At 36.5% G+C, this 14,215-nt stretch overlaps 1 protein-coding gene across 1 annotated transcript in view; it reads left to right on the forward strand.

Moving 5' to 3' along the window:
- The window catches only part of WDR75 (WD repeat domain 75), a 33,681-nt gene extending 20,505 nt beyond the window's left edge, over positions 1 to 13,176 (forward strand). The window contains exons 9-21 of the mRNA XM_025441687.3: positions 316 to 474; positions 1,353 to 1,412; positions 1,501 to 1,616; positions 2,872 to 3,047; positions 4,211 to 4,368; positions 4,843 to 5,023; positions 5,889 to 5,983; positions 6,785 to 6,880; positions 7,507 to 7,676; positions 8,703 to 8,762; positions 11,280 to 11,426; positions 11,940 to 12,031; positions 12,668 to 13,176. Coding sequence (XP_025297472.1) covers positions 316 to 474; positions 1,353 to 1,412; positions 1,501 to 1,616; positions 2,872 to 3,047; positions 4,211 to 4,368; positions 4,843 to 5,023; positions 5,889 to 5,983; positions 6,785 to 6,880; positions 7,507 to 7,676; positions 8,703 to 8,762; positions 11,280 to 11,426; positions 11,940 to 12,031; positions 12,668 to 12,869 — 1,712 coding nt within the window. The 3' untranslated portion in view covers positions 12,870 to 13,176. The remainder of the gene's footprint in view (positions 1 to 315; positions 475 to 1,352; positions 1,413 to 1,500; positions 1,617 to 2,871; positions 3,048 to 4,210; positions 4,369 to 4,842; positions 5,024 to 5,888; positions 5,984 to 6,784; positions 6,881 to 7,506; positions 7,677 to 8,702; positions 8,763 to 11,279; positions 11,427 to 11,939; positions 12,032 to 12,667) is intronic.
- Positions 13,177 to 14,215: the final 1,039 nt, after the last annotated feature.

The following is a 14,215-nucleotide window of genomic DNA, read 5'->3' on the forward strand; positions in this document are numbered from 1 at the left end:
TATTTGGAAAAATTTGTCATTGAAGCCATCTGGTCCTAGAGGATGTTTGTTTCATTCAGTTTTTCTACTATTGGCAGAAGAGTTGGTCAGCAACAAACTAGTTAGATGTTGTTGGAAAGGAATATCCCAGAATCCATAACTGTTAAGTCTGTTGTCTTAGGTTTATTAATAGATAGGAAGACATTTGTTTGCATACTTTTAAAAATAGTTATATATCTCTAACATGGTAGGAAAATCTTAAGTGTTAATTCTATTTCTCTTTCTAATTTTTCCCCCCATATGCTGTTCTTTCCATTTCTGTGGATGGATGAGAAGGCACCAGTCTGCTGAGTGGTGGTCGGGAATCTGTCCTAGTAGAGTGGCGCGATGCAGCAGAGAAGAATAAGGAGTTCCTCCCCCGTTTGGGAGCTACTATTGAACATATCTCGGTCTCACCAGCTGGGGATTTGTTCTGTACTTCTCACTCTGATAATAGTAAGTCTGAATTTGTTGTGAAGAATTAGAATTGTACAACTAGCGAATGGAAAATAAGAGACCTAAAACTAATCAAGAGTAGCATAAGATTCATAGTAGCATAAGTGAACATTTTTTTCTTCCATTCTTCCTCCTTTCTCTCTTCCTTTTTTGACTCTAGATGCACCAGAATCCAACATTTTCAGGATTGTTTTTATAAAAATACAGGGCTAGTATATTTGGTTCTTGTTGTACCACTTCCACTTCAAAACCTTTACATGTGGGATGATGTCGGGGTAATAGAGTAGCAGCTCTTGAAGTGGGCATTTGTGCCTCCGCAAATGTAATGACATTTTCAAAAGAACGCTGACATAACTACTCTCTCAGCATGGGAGTCCTGTGGATTCTGACAGGAATGGAGGCAGTCATAGATACAACCCCAAAACTTTTTGCTTATCCTGTTACTACTCAGCCTAAATGTAGATCTGAGCCTATTATCTCCTTTTCCCTTAAAAAAAAAAAAAAACCATAACTGGATAATCCATGAGTGTAGTGACTCATTTCAAAGTAAACTGTCTCTTTTAGGGTATATGAGTTTCTGAATTAACACTTAAAATATATTCATATGTACAAGTGATAAACCTTAAAGCCTCAAAACACCCCTCCTCCCCAGCCTCAGTTTTCTAGGTAAATCACAAAATACAATCCTGATTTTCTTTTTTTATTCCTGATTTTCTAATAATACTAAGTATAAATTGAACTTAAGTTGTATTGTATTCTGGTATATTTTAGAAGGACATAATTTAACTGATTTTTTTTTTTTTTTTTTTTTTTACCTTGAAGTTCTGATTGATTGGGTTTTTTTTGTTTTGTTTTGTTTTTTGTTTTTTTACCCACAGAGATAATAGTGATTCACCGAAACCTAGAGGCATCCGCAGTAATTCAAGGCCTAGTGAAAGGTAAGATAAAACCCAGTCGATTTGTAATCATGTGCATTTTAAAAGTGATTATTTGCATGATTTTAATGATTTATCATTTCTTTTGCAGACAGCAATATCTATACTGGTTTGATGATTGATCCCAGAACTAAAGCTTTGGTTTTGAATGGAAAACCTGGCCATTTGCAGTTTTATTCTCTGCAACATGATAAGCAGTTATATAATGTAAGACTTTTTTTTTTTTTAATTATTTATTCATGAGAGACACAGAGAGCGAGAGAGGCAGAGACACAGGCAGAGGGAGAAGCAGGCTCCATGTAGGGAGCCCGATGCGGGACTCGATCCCGGGACTCCAGGACTACGCCCTGGGCCAAAGGCAGGTGCCAAACCGCTGAGCCACCCAGGGATCCCCATATAATGTAAGACTTTGATCCATTAACTGGTCTTAAAACTAATGAAAGTTCCCAGCCGCACCACTAGGGTTAAGTAACTTGTATAGTAGCTTCTAAAAAGATCTTGTGCCTTTGTTTGCTTGAATATTATCAATACTATCTGTGGTTACTTAGTTGAGTTCTTTACAGCATAATTCTAATGAGGCCACAGTTGCAAATTAAGTCTCCCAAGTAAGCCAGTTGGCACTCCCATGCTGGCTCTCCATTTGATTATGCTTCAGACTGCACTCTAATTAGCTGTCATACATCTGTGCCTTTGAGTTACAAGAATAGGGAAATAAGATCATAAGGATTGGAAATACAGATATGTCTCTGCTTTGTGGTAAAATGTTGTCAGTCTGTACATACTAACGATGAAATTTTCAGTGTAAGGGGGAGGCTTCTTATTAATCCAGCCTTGTGGCTTTGTGCCCCACAGTACTCTTTACCAGTTTCTGTCATAGCACTGTACACTTGAGCTCTTTCTTTCCCTCGCCTTTAAGCCCCTCAAAGGAGACTTATTTCTTTGTACATTTCCAGTACAGTGCCTGGAAAATAATAGTTACTTGATATATGTTTAGTGAGTAAGCAAAGGAATGGGATAAAAGAAACAACCATAAATAAAATTGTCTACTTATAACATTGCTATCTTTCTTCTCCACTTAAAGTTGTAGATTTAAGTTTTATTCTTCTCCTTTTTAGTGATGTAGAATTTAACCTTGAGATTTTATATAAAGCTCTTTGTACATAGAAACAAGGGAGAAAAGTGTTACTGTCAACTAAAGGTTCCACTGTATCCTGTTCATGGTCAGTCATTACTAAAATATAAGGTCATTAAAGAATAATTGCCACTGAACTGGTGAAGTGTAGTGTGCTTTTTTCATGGCGGTTTTGATATCCATAATTAATAGTTCATTTTTTTCCCTTATCTGAAAACTTATTACTATAGATTCCAAAAATTACCTTTGTGGTTAATTACTATTCCTTGAAAACATTCACGTTTCTGTATTTACATTAAGAGTATTTTGGATTTTTTTTTAACCCTTCAGTTAGATATTATACAACAAGAATATATCAATGATTATGGTCTGATCCAAATCGAGCTGACAAAGGCTGCATTTGACTGCTATGGTAACTGGCTTGCAACGGTGGAACAACGTCAGGAAAAGGAAACAGAGCTTGAATTGCAGATGAAACTGTGGATGTATAATAAGAAAACACAAGGGTAATACTATCTGCATGACTATTTAATTTCAGAGTGGAAAATGTATGGCTTTCTATTTTATGGTTTCATTTGTCTTTTAAATGTTTCATTTTGGTAAATTTCAGATTTAGAGAAATGAGGGAGGTGGTACTGTACTAATGAAGCCTTTCAAGCTTTCTGCTCTGAGAAAGTGTTGGTGTCCCCCAGATTGTAAGGTCATCTCCATGCATAAATGAGGAAACAGGAGTGTGATCCCCCTCCCCAAGGACATCAGACCTAATTCCAAGCAAAGCCAGAATTGGAATCCAAACTTCTTAGTCCGTTTGCTATTTTATTAACATGCTACCTTCAGAAAAATGGCAGCGGTAGGCAGCAGAGTAGTAGCCTGTATGTTTGATTAGATAGGGAGTTCTCTAGTTTCTCAGACCTTGATTAGAGCAGCTGCTTATCAAGGCCTTGCTCTGTGCCAAGAACTAGGATTAGTGCTTTTGTACCTGTTGTCCTCCCAATCTGCACAGAAATAATGTAAGATAAACTTCTTTTCCACATTTTACAGGTTGAGGAAACCGGCTCAGAGGGTTTAATAGATTATCGCTAGTCACTCTTTTTGTAGTATGGACTTTTAAAAAATCACAGCACAGTCTTGCTCCGATGTTCTTTTAAGAACACAGTGCTAGCAGAGGTTATCTTGCATTCGTAGCAGCACTGTCAAGTTGAAAACAAGCTTTGAGAGTGAGTTTGGATGACCAAATATTAAATATTGATTATGACAGTTTGAATAGGTAGTTTTCTGTATTTTCTTGCCCCAAGTAGGGGATTTCACAGCAGTTCCATTTTTTGCTTATTTTCCAAAGTAGATGTCATCTGAGTTCTGTACAGTTTTCTTGCAGAGTTTTGTATATCATTCTGTGATGACCTATTTTATATTTATTTTGTACAAGTTGACAGTATACATAATGATCTCTATATTGTGTAAGTTACGTGAAAACAGAGGTAATGTATTAGAACGCTTTATATCCTGTGGCCATTAGCACACTCAGTTGTGTGTCATTCTAGATGATAATGTATCTGTTTTCCATTCTTAAAGATCTGTTGTAAAGTGTACACTAAAAAATTGTTGTGCTCATGACAGTGTATCATATGGTTCTGATGTAAGAATAAATTGATGATTTCCTTTCTCTTAGGTTTGTTCTTAATACAAAGGTTAACATGCCACATGAAGACCACATCACAGCTCTCTGTTTCTGTAATGCAGAAAAATTTGAAAACCCCACTTTGGTTACAGCTAGTAAAGATGGTCACTTCAAAGTGTGGATGTTAACAGATGATTCTGATATATACAGTAAGTTAAATAAATATGTCTAAAGTGCATAACTTTTAAGAATTCATATATTTATTTCTTTTGTGACTTGTATCCATTCTGGTGGACATTTTCTACCATATTTAACTTCTGTGAGTTGTTGCCTAATTTTAATGATTTAAGAGAATTACATTTTACATGCCTTTTCCCCAACATCTATATGCTTTTCCATGACATTCTTGATTAATCACGTGCTGATTATTTCTGTGAGGGTACAGTGCAAAAAACAAAACAAAACAAAACAAAACCCCACCAATTCTTTCACTGTTCCACTAGAGGGAGGTCAAGATTGCCAGGAAGGGACATACATTTCATACCTGTCAGTGCCTTGGAGCATTTGTAGCTAAAGTTTCAAGGAGCAGGGTTTTTTTTGTTGTGCTTCTTACTGCTTATAACTACCCTAAAGTATTATATAGCATTTATACCATTTCTGAACTATATGATCTGTTTCCACAGAAAAAGCAGTTGGCTGGACCTGTGACTTTGTGGGTAGTTATCATAAATACCAAGCAACTAACTGTTGTTTCTCTGAAGATGGCTCTCTACTAGCAGTTAGTTTTGAGGAAATAGTTACAATATGGGATTCAGAGACATGGGAACTTAAATGTACATTTTGTCAACGAGCTGGGAGTATAAGGTAAGTAATTTGGGGAGTATGTCATATGGTATTAGTTTTTGTTTTTTTTTTTAATTTAAATGAGTCTTTCCACATAAACTTTAGTAATGATTTATGCTTCCTCTAAAGCTAGCTGTGGGTCAGTGGGGGTCAGCAGCAAACCAAAATGGTAGGAAGCTAAAAATTTGGGGTATGTGAACCATTTGCTGTGGTTTTACCCGTTTCTGAAATGAGGATTAACATTTCACTTTTGGCCTAACAGGTTTCTTTTTTCTTTACAATAAATACTTTTCATGGTTGTGCTACCTAATAATGGATGCTAATAAGCCTCAGTGGATCCAAATAGTCCTTATCTTCTGTTTTCCCATAAAAACACTGTCATACTCAAACTTTGTTGTATCCAGAAGGGTCAAAAGGAAAGACAGCAACATCTCCCACTTTACCTCAGGCATTTGAGGACAGAATGGCAGAAGGCTAACAAGATAGTTTTTAATTCCCAACATATCTGATTCTGAATTTTCTTTGTAAAAGTGCCTTCAGAATTTATATTGCAAATGTTCTTCCTGTAGATTAAACAAGCGTACTAATCTACAAAGGATTTTGTTAAATGACTTTGAGCATTTCACATACATGTTATCTATAGTATATGTCAGTTATACTGTACAGCATATTAGAGAAGAAAGAATTGGTCATCAAACCTGTTTTTTTAAAGAAACAAAATAGCTAAATATTTCCTTTTGCTCTCCTTATTCCTTTTTTTCAAGATAATTATGAACAAAAATGTGTCTTTCTAAAAATCTGCATTGCATAAAACTATACTAGAAGTCTGCAGTTCAAACCTCAGCATGCTAGAACTGATAGTTCATGTCTTGTGGTTTTAATATAGGTACCTTTGCTTTGGAAGATTGACTTGTTCCAAGTATCTTCTTGGTGCTACTAAAAGTGACATTCTTTGCTGTTGGAATCTGCTCAGTTGTGCATGTAAGATTTTTTTTTTATTATAAAGTGACTTGGCAAAGCATGTAATAATGGCCATTAAATGTTGGCATTTTAGGACTTCTGGCTCATATCTTCATGCCTCCTCCAGAGAGTATATGTAATTTTTCACATGTCATGTTACACCACCAAAATTCAGAGTGCTGGGCCTGTCATAGATGCACGTTCTTTGTAATCTGCCTAATTGGCCATAAATTGACTTCTTCCGTTACCTTGCCTTTCCCCACCATGTAAACTTTCTTTTGCCTTCCATGTTCTCTCCTAACAATCTGAGGAATGTTTCTGTTAATCTGTAACCTACATTAACGGCCGCATCCCTGGCAGCTTTAAATTTGAATGTCTCCTTTCACAGGCCTCCTAACAAATGCGGACTTCTCATTTTTATTCATTTTACTTATTGGCATTTTACTCATTCAAATATGTTTGGAAGGTGTGGTGGTTGCTTAGTCATAAACATATGTGATACTCTATGTTCTTTGGATGTGGTTAACATTTTGCCCATGTTTAGCAGCTACAGAAAAGCACCAGATAGTAGTTGCATTGAAACAACAACCATTCCATTGTATGTGGGAGGAGCACATTGTTTTTCTGCTTCCTCACTTTAGTACAGCCTTCTGCAGTCATTTTCAGTTCTCTCCATGTATTGTTTTGAAGTGTAATATCCCTCTTCCTAAGCATAATAGAATTGATTGCCCCAGTAAAAATTAACTACTTTTAAGAACAAGCTTAAAAAAGCTTTGGGTAGATCTCTTCTTAGAAATGAATTGTTTTCTTTTTTCCCCCCAGTGGAATGGAGTACAAAATTAAATGTTAGAGTTCTAGAACCTGATCCTAATTCAGAGAATATTGCTGCAATCTCTCAGTCTTCGATGGGTTCAGACTGTAAGTACAGACTCTACTTTGATAATAAGACACGATCTGTTACCTAAATTTTCTTGTAGCATTTTTGAGTCAAACTGCTCTTACATCAAATATTTATTTTAAGCCATTTTGCCTGAGGTAGTGACTGCCCTTTGAGTTCTTACCCCAACAACTTGTTCTGTATGCGTTCATACTTATTTCTAGGAGAGCCCCGGTACATCCCTCAGTTTTCACCATGCCAACCCCACTCCACATTCAGAATGTCCCAAGAGAGATTTTGCCCCCTGAAGCATTTCAAAAAGCTTTAATCATTCTTCCTCTGTTTTCCCTAAAGCACTGTCTACAGACCCCTGTTCTAGTACTTAAGACAAAATACCGCAATAATATTTTGGTATCTGTCTTCTGCAGTAGGCCCTGGCCTCTGGAGCAGGGATTCTTCTTCTTTTTCATCTCCATAGCCCTCCTTTCTAACCTGCTTGGCACATAGCAGGCACCCAGTAGATATTTGTTGAGTCAGAGTCTAAAATAATCATGACTTGGACCACTTACTCAATGGAGTAAGTCCCAGGGTTACTGTGTCTGTCAGCCTGAGGCTAGAACTAACCTTTGCAGCAAAATGTTATTGTGTGTTTGTTTTTTCTTTCTAGTGTTTGTATTTAAACCTAGTGAGCCAAGACCATTGTATATTCAAAAGAATATCTCCAGAGAGGACGTCCAGTGGGGAGTATTTGTTCCACGAGATGTACCTGAATCATTCACCTCAGAAGCTTACCAGTGGCTGAACAGATCCCAGTTTTTCTTCCTAACAAAGTCACAGGTAACCATCCCACTTCAAAAAGGCAGCCACTTTGTATATGTAAATTTCAGTGGATTTAATATTTGAAAGTAATAGCCCATAACAGGTAGAACAGTTATATTAAAGGATTATTTCCCGGGGATCCCTGTGTGGCTTAGCAGTTAGTGCCTGCCTTCGGCCCAGGGCGTGTCCTGAGACCAGGGATTGAGTCCCAGGTCGGGCTCCCTGCATGGAGCCTGCTTCTCTCTCTGCCTCTGTCTCTGCTTCTCTCTGTGTGTCTCCCATGAATAAATAAATAAAATCTTCTAAATAAATAAAGGATTATTTAGATTCTTCTTTCCTTCTTTTAGGAAGTAATCTAAAATACTCAGTAGGACAGTATTGCTAGTATATTAGCACCACTTTACTCCACACCTTTGAGGCTCCTTAAGTATTGTTTGCATTATTTCCATGCAAAAAAAAAAAAAGACAACTAAAATACCTTTTTTTTGTTTGTTTGTTTTTTAGGTATGAGAACTATTAGATCTTTATTAGGTAGTAAACAACAAGGAATTGACCTCAAGAAAGGTACCAATTTGGGCCTAGGCAGGATACTCCTTTTACAGTTTACCTCAAAATGATATACACAATTGAAAAATTGAAGTTAAAATAACATTTCTAAATTAAGAAAAACATTTTGCAGAAAATTTATTTAAAGATTTTATTTATTTACTCATAAGAGCCACAGAGAGAGAGAGAGAGGCAGAGACACAGGCAGAGGGAGAAGCAGGCTCCATGCAGGGAGTCTGACGCAGGACTGGATCCCAGGACTCCAGGACCACACCCTGGGCTGAAGGCAGGCGCTAAACTGCTGAGCCACCCAGGGATCCTCCTCTTAAATAAGATTTCTTAGAATAATCTTGTAACTGTCACAGTAGTTACTAAATATGTTTTAAGTCTCCAATTACTTTTCTTTGGACAGAGACATAAATAAAGATGAAAAATTGACCTCATTTTTTAACTATAACATTTTTACTTAGATTTTGCATTGTTAATCTTTCTTTTCAGAGTTTATTGACATTCAGTACGAAGTCTCCAGAAGAGAAACTCACACCAACAAGCAAGCAGGTATGTTTTAGCCACTCATGGTGCAGACCTACATTACCTCCCTACAGAGATAACCTTATCTGTTTGAATTCAGCTGTGAGAACAATGTTCCACTTGCCCTAACATGGAATTAAACGTACACTTCAAAGCTACTTGCCTCTTTGGGCTTATATTTACTCTTCTAAAATGTAGTTTTAATTTATAATACCAAAAATACATGCTTGTGATTTAAGGAGTTATTTAAGACTTTCAGGAAACTTCCTAACCCCACTGCCATTACCCAAAAAAAGATAATCAGTTTCAACTCTTTCAGCTTGAGTTTTTATTTGCCTTCCTATCTCTAAGGAAACATGTTTATATTGCTAATTCTGGATTTTTCAGATTAAGTTATTGTCTGTTAAATGATATGTTCAAGTTGTCCCTCTCTGTCACACTGCCACTTCCCCATCCATGTACATAACACACGCAACATTCCTGTTCCCAGTTTTCTTAGTGTAGATAAATCAGGTCAGTATTCATTATAACCGTGTCAACACAATTCATAGCTGAGTCATGTAGTAACCAGACAGATTTTCTTCTATTTGCAACTCTGTTTTCTCTGGAGTTAATGATTGCCTTCTCATTTTGCGTAGTTTTCTACTTCTCATCTAATTCACCCCCAAACTCAAGTTGTATAAATCTTCTCTCAGTATTTCAGGTACAGTAGGTATTCTTTCAAGTCTTGAAGGAATATTTCCAAGAGCCGCTGACTTGCTTCCGTCTGTACTGATCACTCTATGAATACCTGGTGCACAGCAGGCATCATGGGATCTATATTCACCATCATTTGGGGATTCATTTCACTTCTACAATAGTAGATCCCATAGCTTTCCCCTTATTCCATCACTTCCTCGCTTTGGTGAAATACCTTCTGTTAGTGCACGGGAGGCAAATTTAAGACCTTTTGTGTTTGGAAATGTTTATTTTCTCTCCCACTTGATTGGGTGGTTGAGTTATAAAGGTCTAGGTTGAAAATCATTGTCTCTTAAAACTTTGATGCTATTGCCCGTCTTATAACTTTGGGTGTTACTATTCTTACTCCTCTTCCTTTATCTATAAATTAGCTTTATTTTCCTTTGAAAACTCCATTGAATTCGTTCAATTTTTTGTTGAACATCTACAGGCTAAAAGCTGTTCTAGATGGTTGGAGTACACACCAGTGAGCAAAACAGGTCTGTAAACTAAGAGTGTTTACAGTCTAGCAGAAAATACAGCAAGCATGAAATAAATGAAATATGTAGTACTTTAGAAAGTGTTAGGAAATTAGGAGTGGAGGATTAGAGGAAAAGGGTGTGTGGTACAGCTTGCCATTTTATGTAGACCAGGCAGAGTAGCCTTGGTGAATAAAATAGACCTTGACTTTTCCTCTGAGTAATATGTGGAGCCCTAGAAGAGTTTTAATCCAAGAAATAATTATGAGAGAATTGCTGCTTTGCCTTCATTTTGTCTGTTCTTTTTCTGGAACTCTTACTTAGTGCTGGACAGTCTAGAAGAATGCTTTAATTTTTTTTTCATCTTTTTTTTGTGGGAGATTATTTTTATCATCTTAATCTGCTTTTTTCTCTTGCATAGTCCCATTTCCATCATTTGTTTTTCATCTGTTTTGGTCTCTTTGATTTCAGAAATTTTCATCAGTCTGATGATTCTTAGCTGTTTTTATTTAAACATGATCAAAAAAGCCATTTAGAAGGTCTCTCCTAGGTGGAATTAGTCTGCTAGTCTCCACCATCTGCTTATTTTTGAGGAAGTCTCCAAAGTCATTATTTTTAGGTATTTTTGTCCTAAGCTGATTGGATGGCCCAGACAAAATTCTTCTAAACTCTTGCCTGGAGGATAGCAACCTGGAAGCACCTTCTGTGAGGCACAACTGCCAGCTGTGAAGACACTGTCACCAGCCCCACCAGGCAGTTTAGTTTAAAGACATGCTTTTGTTCCACTCTTCAAAGACTGTACTTGCAGCCCTCTACTGGGGCCCAGAAGGAGATCTAGGAATCTGGGTGCTCTCTAAATAGACTTGCAACGAGGCTACCTGGTTATGTCAGCATTTTTCTGAAGTACTGGTACTATTAGTACCAATTCCTAAGCATTTGCAGGATTCTGCAGTATAAATCGGGTTGCTTCTTGGTCAACTAGCTTAGAATTCTTTGACAAATCTACTAAGTTACATACCACCCTTGAACTTGCTGCCCACCTTCCAACATATTACCCATTTTCTTTCTCTCTCTGGGCTTATGTCCTTTTGAAAACCCATTTGCTGTCATTTGTCACTGGGAGAAGCAGTAGTGTATATATTGTTCTGTCATCTAAGTGTCCATTGTTAGCTTTTCCCATAACAAGTGGGCTGCTGAGCTTTACTTTACCTGTAAAGTGAAAGAATCATACTAAATAATTTTTTAAGTTCCTTTCTTACCTGGCATTATATGACTGCAGTACTTTTCATTGAGTCAAAGGCAATTCCTCCTTTTTATTGAAATTTCCCTTTGTCTTAAATCTTTATAGCTGCTAGCAGAAGAAAGTCTTCCAACGACACCATTTTATTTCATACTGGGAAAACACAGGGAACAGCAGGATGAAAAAATAAATGAAGCTTTGGAGAGTGAACTAATACAACTACCCTTAACAGAAAACATACCTGCAATTAATGAGGTAATTCACAACATGAAACAGATTAATCCATTAAAGCAGCACCTTAACTTAATTTTTATACAGTCAGTTCGTAACAGATTACTTTTTTTTTTTTTTTTTTTTTAAAGATTTGAGAGAGAGGGTTCGTGTGTAAGCAGGGGGAGGGGCAGAGGGAGAGAGAATTTCCAGCAGGCTCCCTGCGAAGCATAAAGACCATAAATGGGGCTCCATTTTACCACCCTGGGATCATGACCTGAGCTAAAATCAAGAGTCAGACACCTAAGACTGAGCCACCCAGGCATCCCTATAACCTAACATTTGAATAATTATTTGTATACTATGCAGTTTTAATATCCAAACCAAATAAGTTTGTTATTCCAGATTATTGTGATCTGAACTGACATTTTGCATAAATGTTGGAAGGCAGGCACAAATTTTTTCTGGTTTGGTTTTTCTGTGGAGAAAATCTGTTGCATTCAACTGGTGGTATTAAGTCTTTTTAAGTGAAACTTTTTCTTGTTTTTTTAACTCTAGCTTCTTCATACTCCAGCTCATGTTTTGCCATCTGCTTCTTTCCTTTGCTCCAAGTTTGTTAATTCATTGCTGCTGTCTAAGGAGACAAAGAGGTAAGATGTTTTGAAAATATGTTTAGATATTGTTTTGGGAAACAAGATAGTTTGTTATCCTTTATTAGAATATTCTTTCACTTTGACCCTTCCATATCGTGTGGGGTAGGGGCACCGACCCCCCCTGCATAGTCAAAAAATTCACATGTATATTTTGATTCCCATAAAACTTAATTACTAATGTCTGATGGTGCATGGAAGTCTTAATAACTAATGTCTGATGTGCATGGAAGTCTTAACATAAACAGTCAACACACATTTTGCATGTTATATATGTTATTCTTACAGTAAAGTAAACTAGAGAAATTAGGAAAATCATACAGAAAATACATGTACAGTATTGTATCAAAAAAATCCATGTATCAGTGGATCAGTACAGTCCAAATCTGTGTTGTTAAAAGGTCGATTGTATTTCTCTTTATTTTAGCTTTAAAATGAAGTTAAAGGATATAGGACTGTTAAGCCAAGTGAATAAAAATTACTTTACTTTGCAATAACCCATTCTGAAGAGCACTCAATAACAAGATTTTTCATTTACTTTGTATAGTTGTATTTCTACACAGGTATCTTAAATCAGGAAGTTGCTATTTATAAGCATTTTTAGATAATTATATTTTATTCATTTTATTATGAAAGTGGTGAAGAAATCCCAGAAGATGTAGATATGGAAGGAAAAGAAAGTAATGATTCAGATGAAGAAAAAGATTTTACTGAAAAGATAGAAGATACAAACAGCACAGATTTGGGAGAAGACCTTATACATCAGTTGTCAAAATCTGAAGAAAAAGAACTAAGAAAATTCAGGAAAGTAGACTACAGCTGGATAACTGTTCTCTGAGCATTGGAGATAGAGGAAGATTCTTGCACTTTGTGATTTTTTTTATTATATGTTGATATTTCAAAAACATCTACTTTATTTAATGTTATTTCTCTTAAAATATCAAATATGAACAGGCTTTACTTTTTAAATACAAAGCTGTGTTTGCATCATGCTTTATAGTGTTGCTGGGTGCATTCATATAGACACCATCTCATTTTTGAGTTACATCAGCCTCAGAAATAGCGAGGCATTTTCTTCACAAGCAGTTGCAGCATATGTCCTCTTCTCTGCAATTTGGAGATATAAAATGTTTGGAAAATCACAAGTTTTTGTTGATGATATTGTTAAGTTGGTGTTAAACCAAGATTTCTTTGGTGGCCAAATAGGACCTGAACAGATATGATGTTTTCTGTAGGCCTACTTCATACCTCTTAGTGTATTTATTTTCTCAAAGAGAAATTTAGAGAAATAACTTGATTACGTGATATTCCATAGGATATTAAATAATATAGGCTTCCTAAAATCTGAAAAATTTTAAATTTAAATCATTTGTCCCCAAGCCTTTCAGATAAGGACTTATCTACTCAACTTATAATATAATTTTTAGGAAAGCCTTGGAAGATATAAGAAGATATTATTTTGTCAGTGTTACAGCTATGTATATTGAGTCAAAGAACAATTACTTTTTTTTTTTTTTTGAGAAAAACTACTTTTTAACCAAAGTCCCATTGCTAGTAGAATAAAATACAAGTCTCAATATTTAAGTACTGAGGTGGCTACTTTTAACCATTTAGTATTTGGACCTTTCTTATTCTATTAAATTAATGTTAAAGAGTTAAAAACAGTAAAGTACACAGTTTTACAGTCCCAAGATAGTGTGACATAGGAGGACCCTGAACTCCCCATGTCTTCCACAGACACACCAAATCTATAACTGTTTCTGGAGCACTTCCTCCAGAAGAACAACAGAAAGCTGACTGAAGAGCTTCTGCACAGCAAAAGATAGACCACATACAGAACAGTGAGTGACATGGTAATGAAGAGAACACCTACCCCCAGCACTACAAATGGCAGTGAGGTGGGATAGTACTGAGGAACCACATGCAAGCAGATTCATCTGCCCTGGGGCACAGGGGAAAACGCCATGGTTTAAAAGAGCAACGAGAATAGTATTCAGCCCTCAAACTCTGCCAATAAATAAGAGAACTGCTGGAACTCTGTCCAAATTGGAGGGCTTGGAGAGTGCCACAGTTTTATGTTCTCTCTCCATATTTGATAGCATGAATGGGAGCAAGGTCAGGGCACCCGAACCAGCCTACCACTTCAATGAGCCCCAAGCCCCTAGCCCCAACCATCTCACCAAA

This window comes from Canis lupus, chromosome 37 (genome assembly GCF_003254725.2).
Source record: "Canis lupus dingo isolate Sandy chromosome 37, ASM325472v2, whole genome shotgun sequence".
Classification (NCBI taxonomy): Eukaryota; Metazoa; Chordata; class Mammalia; order Carnivora; family Canidae; genus Canis; species Canis lupus.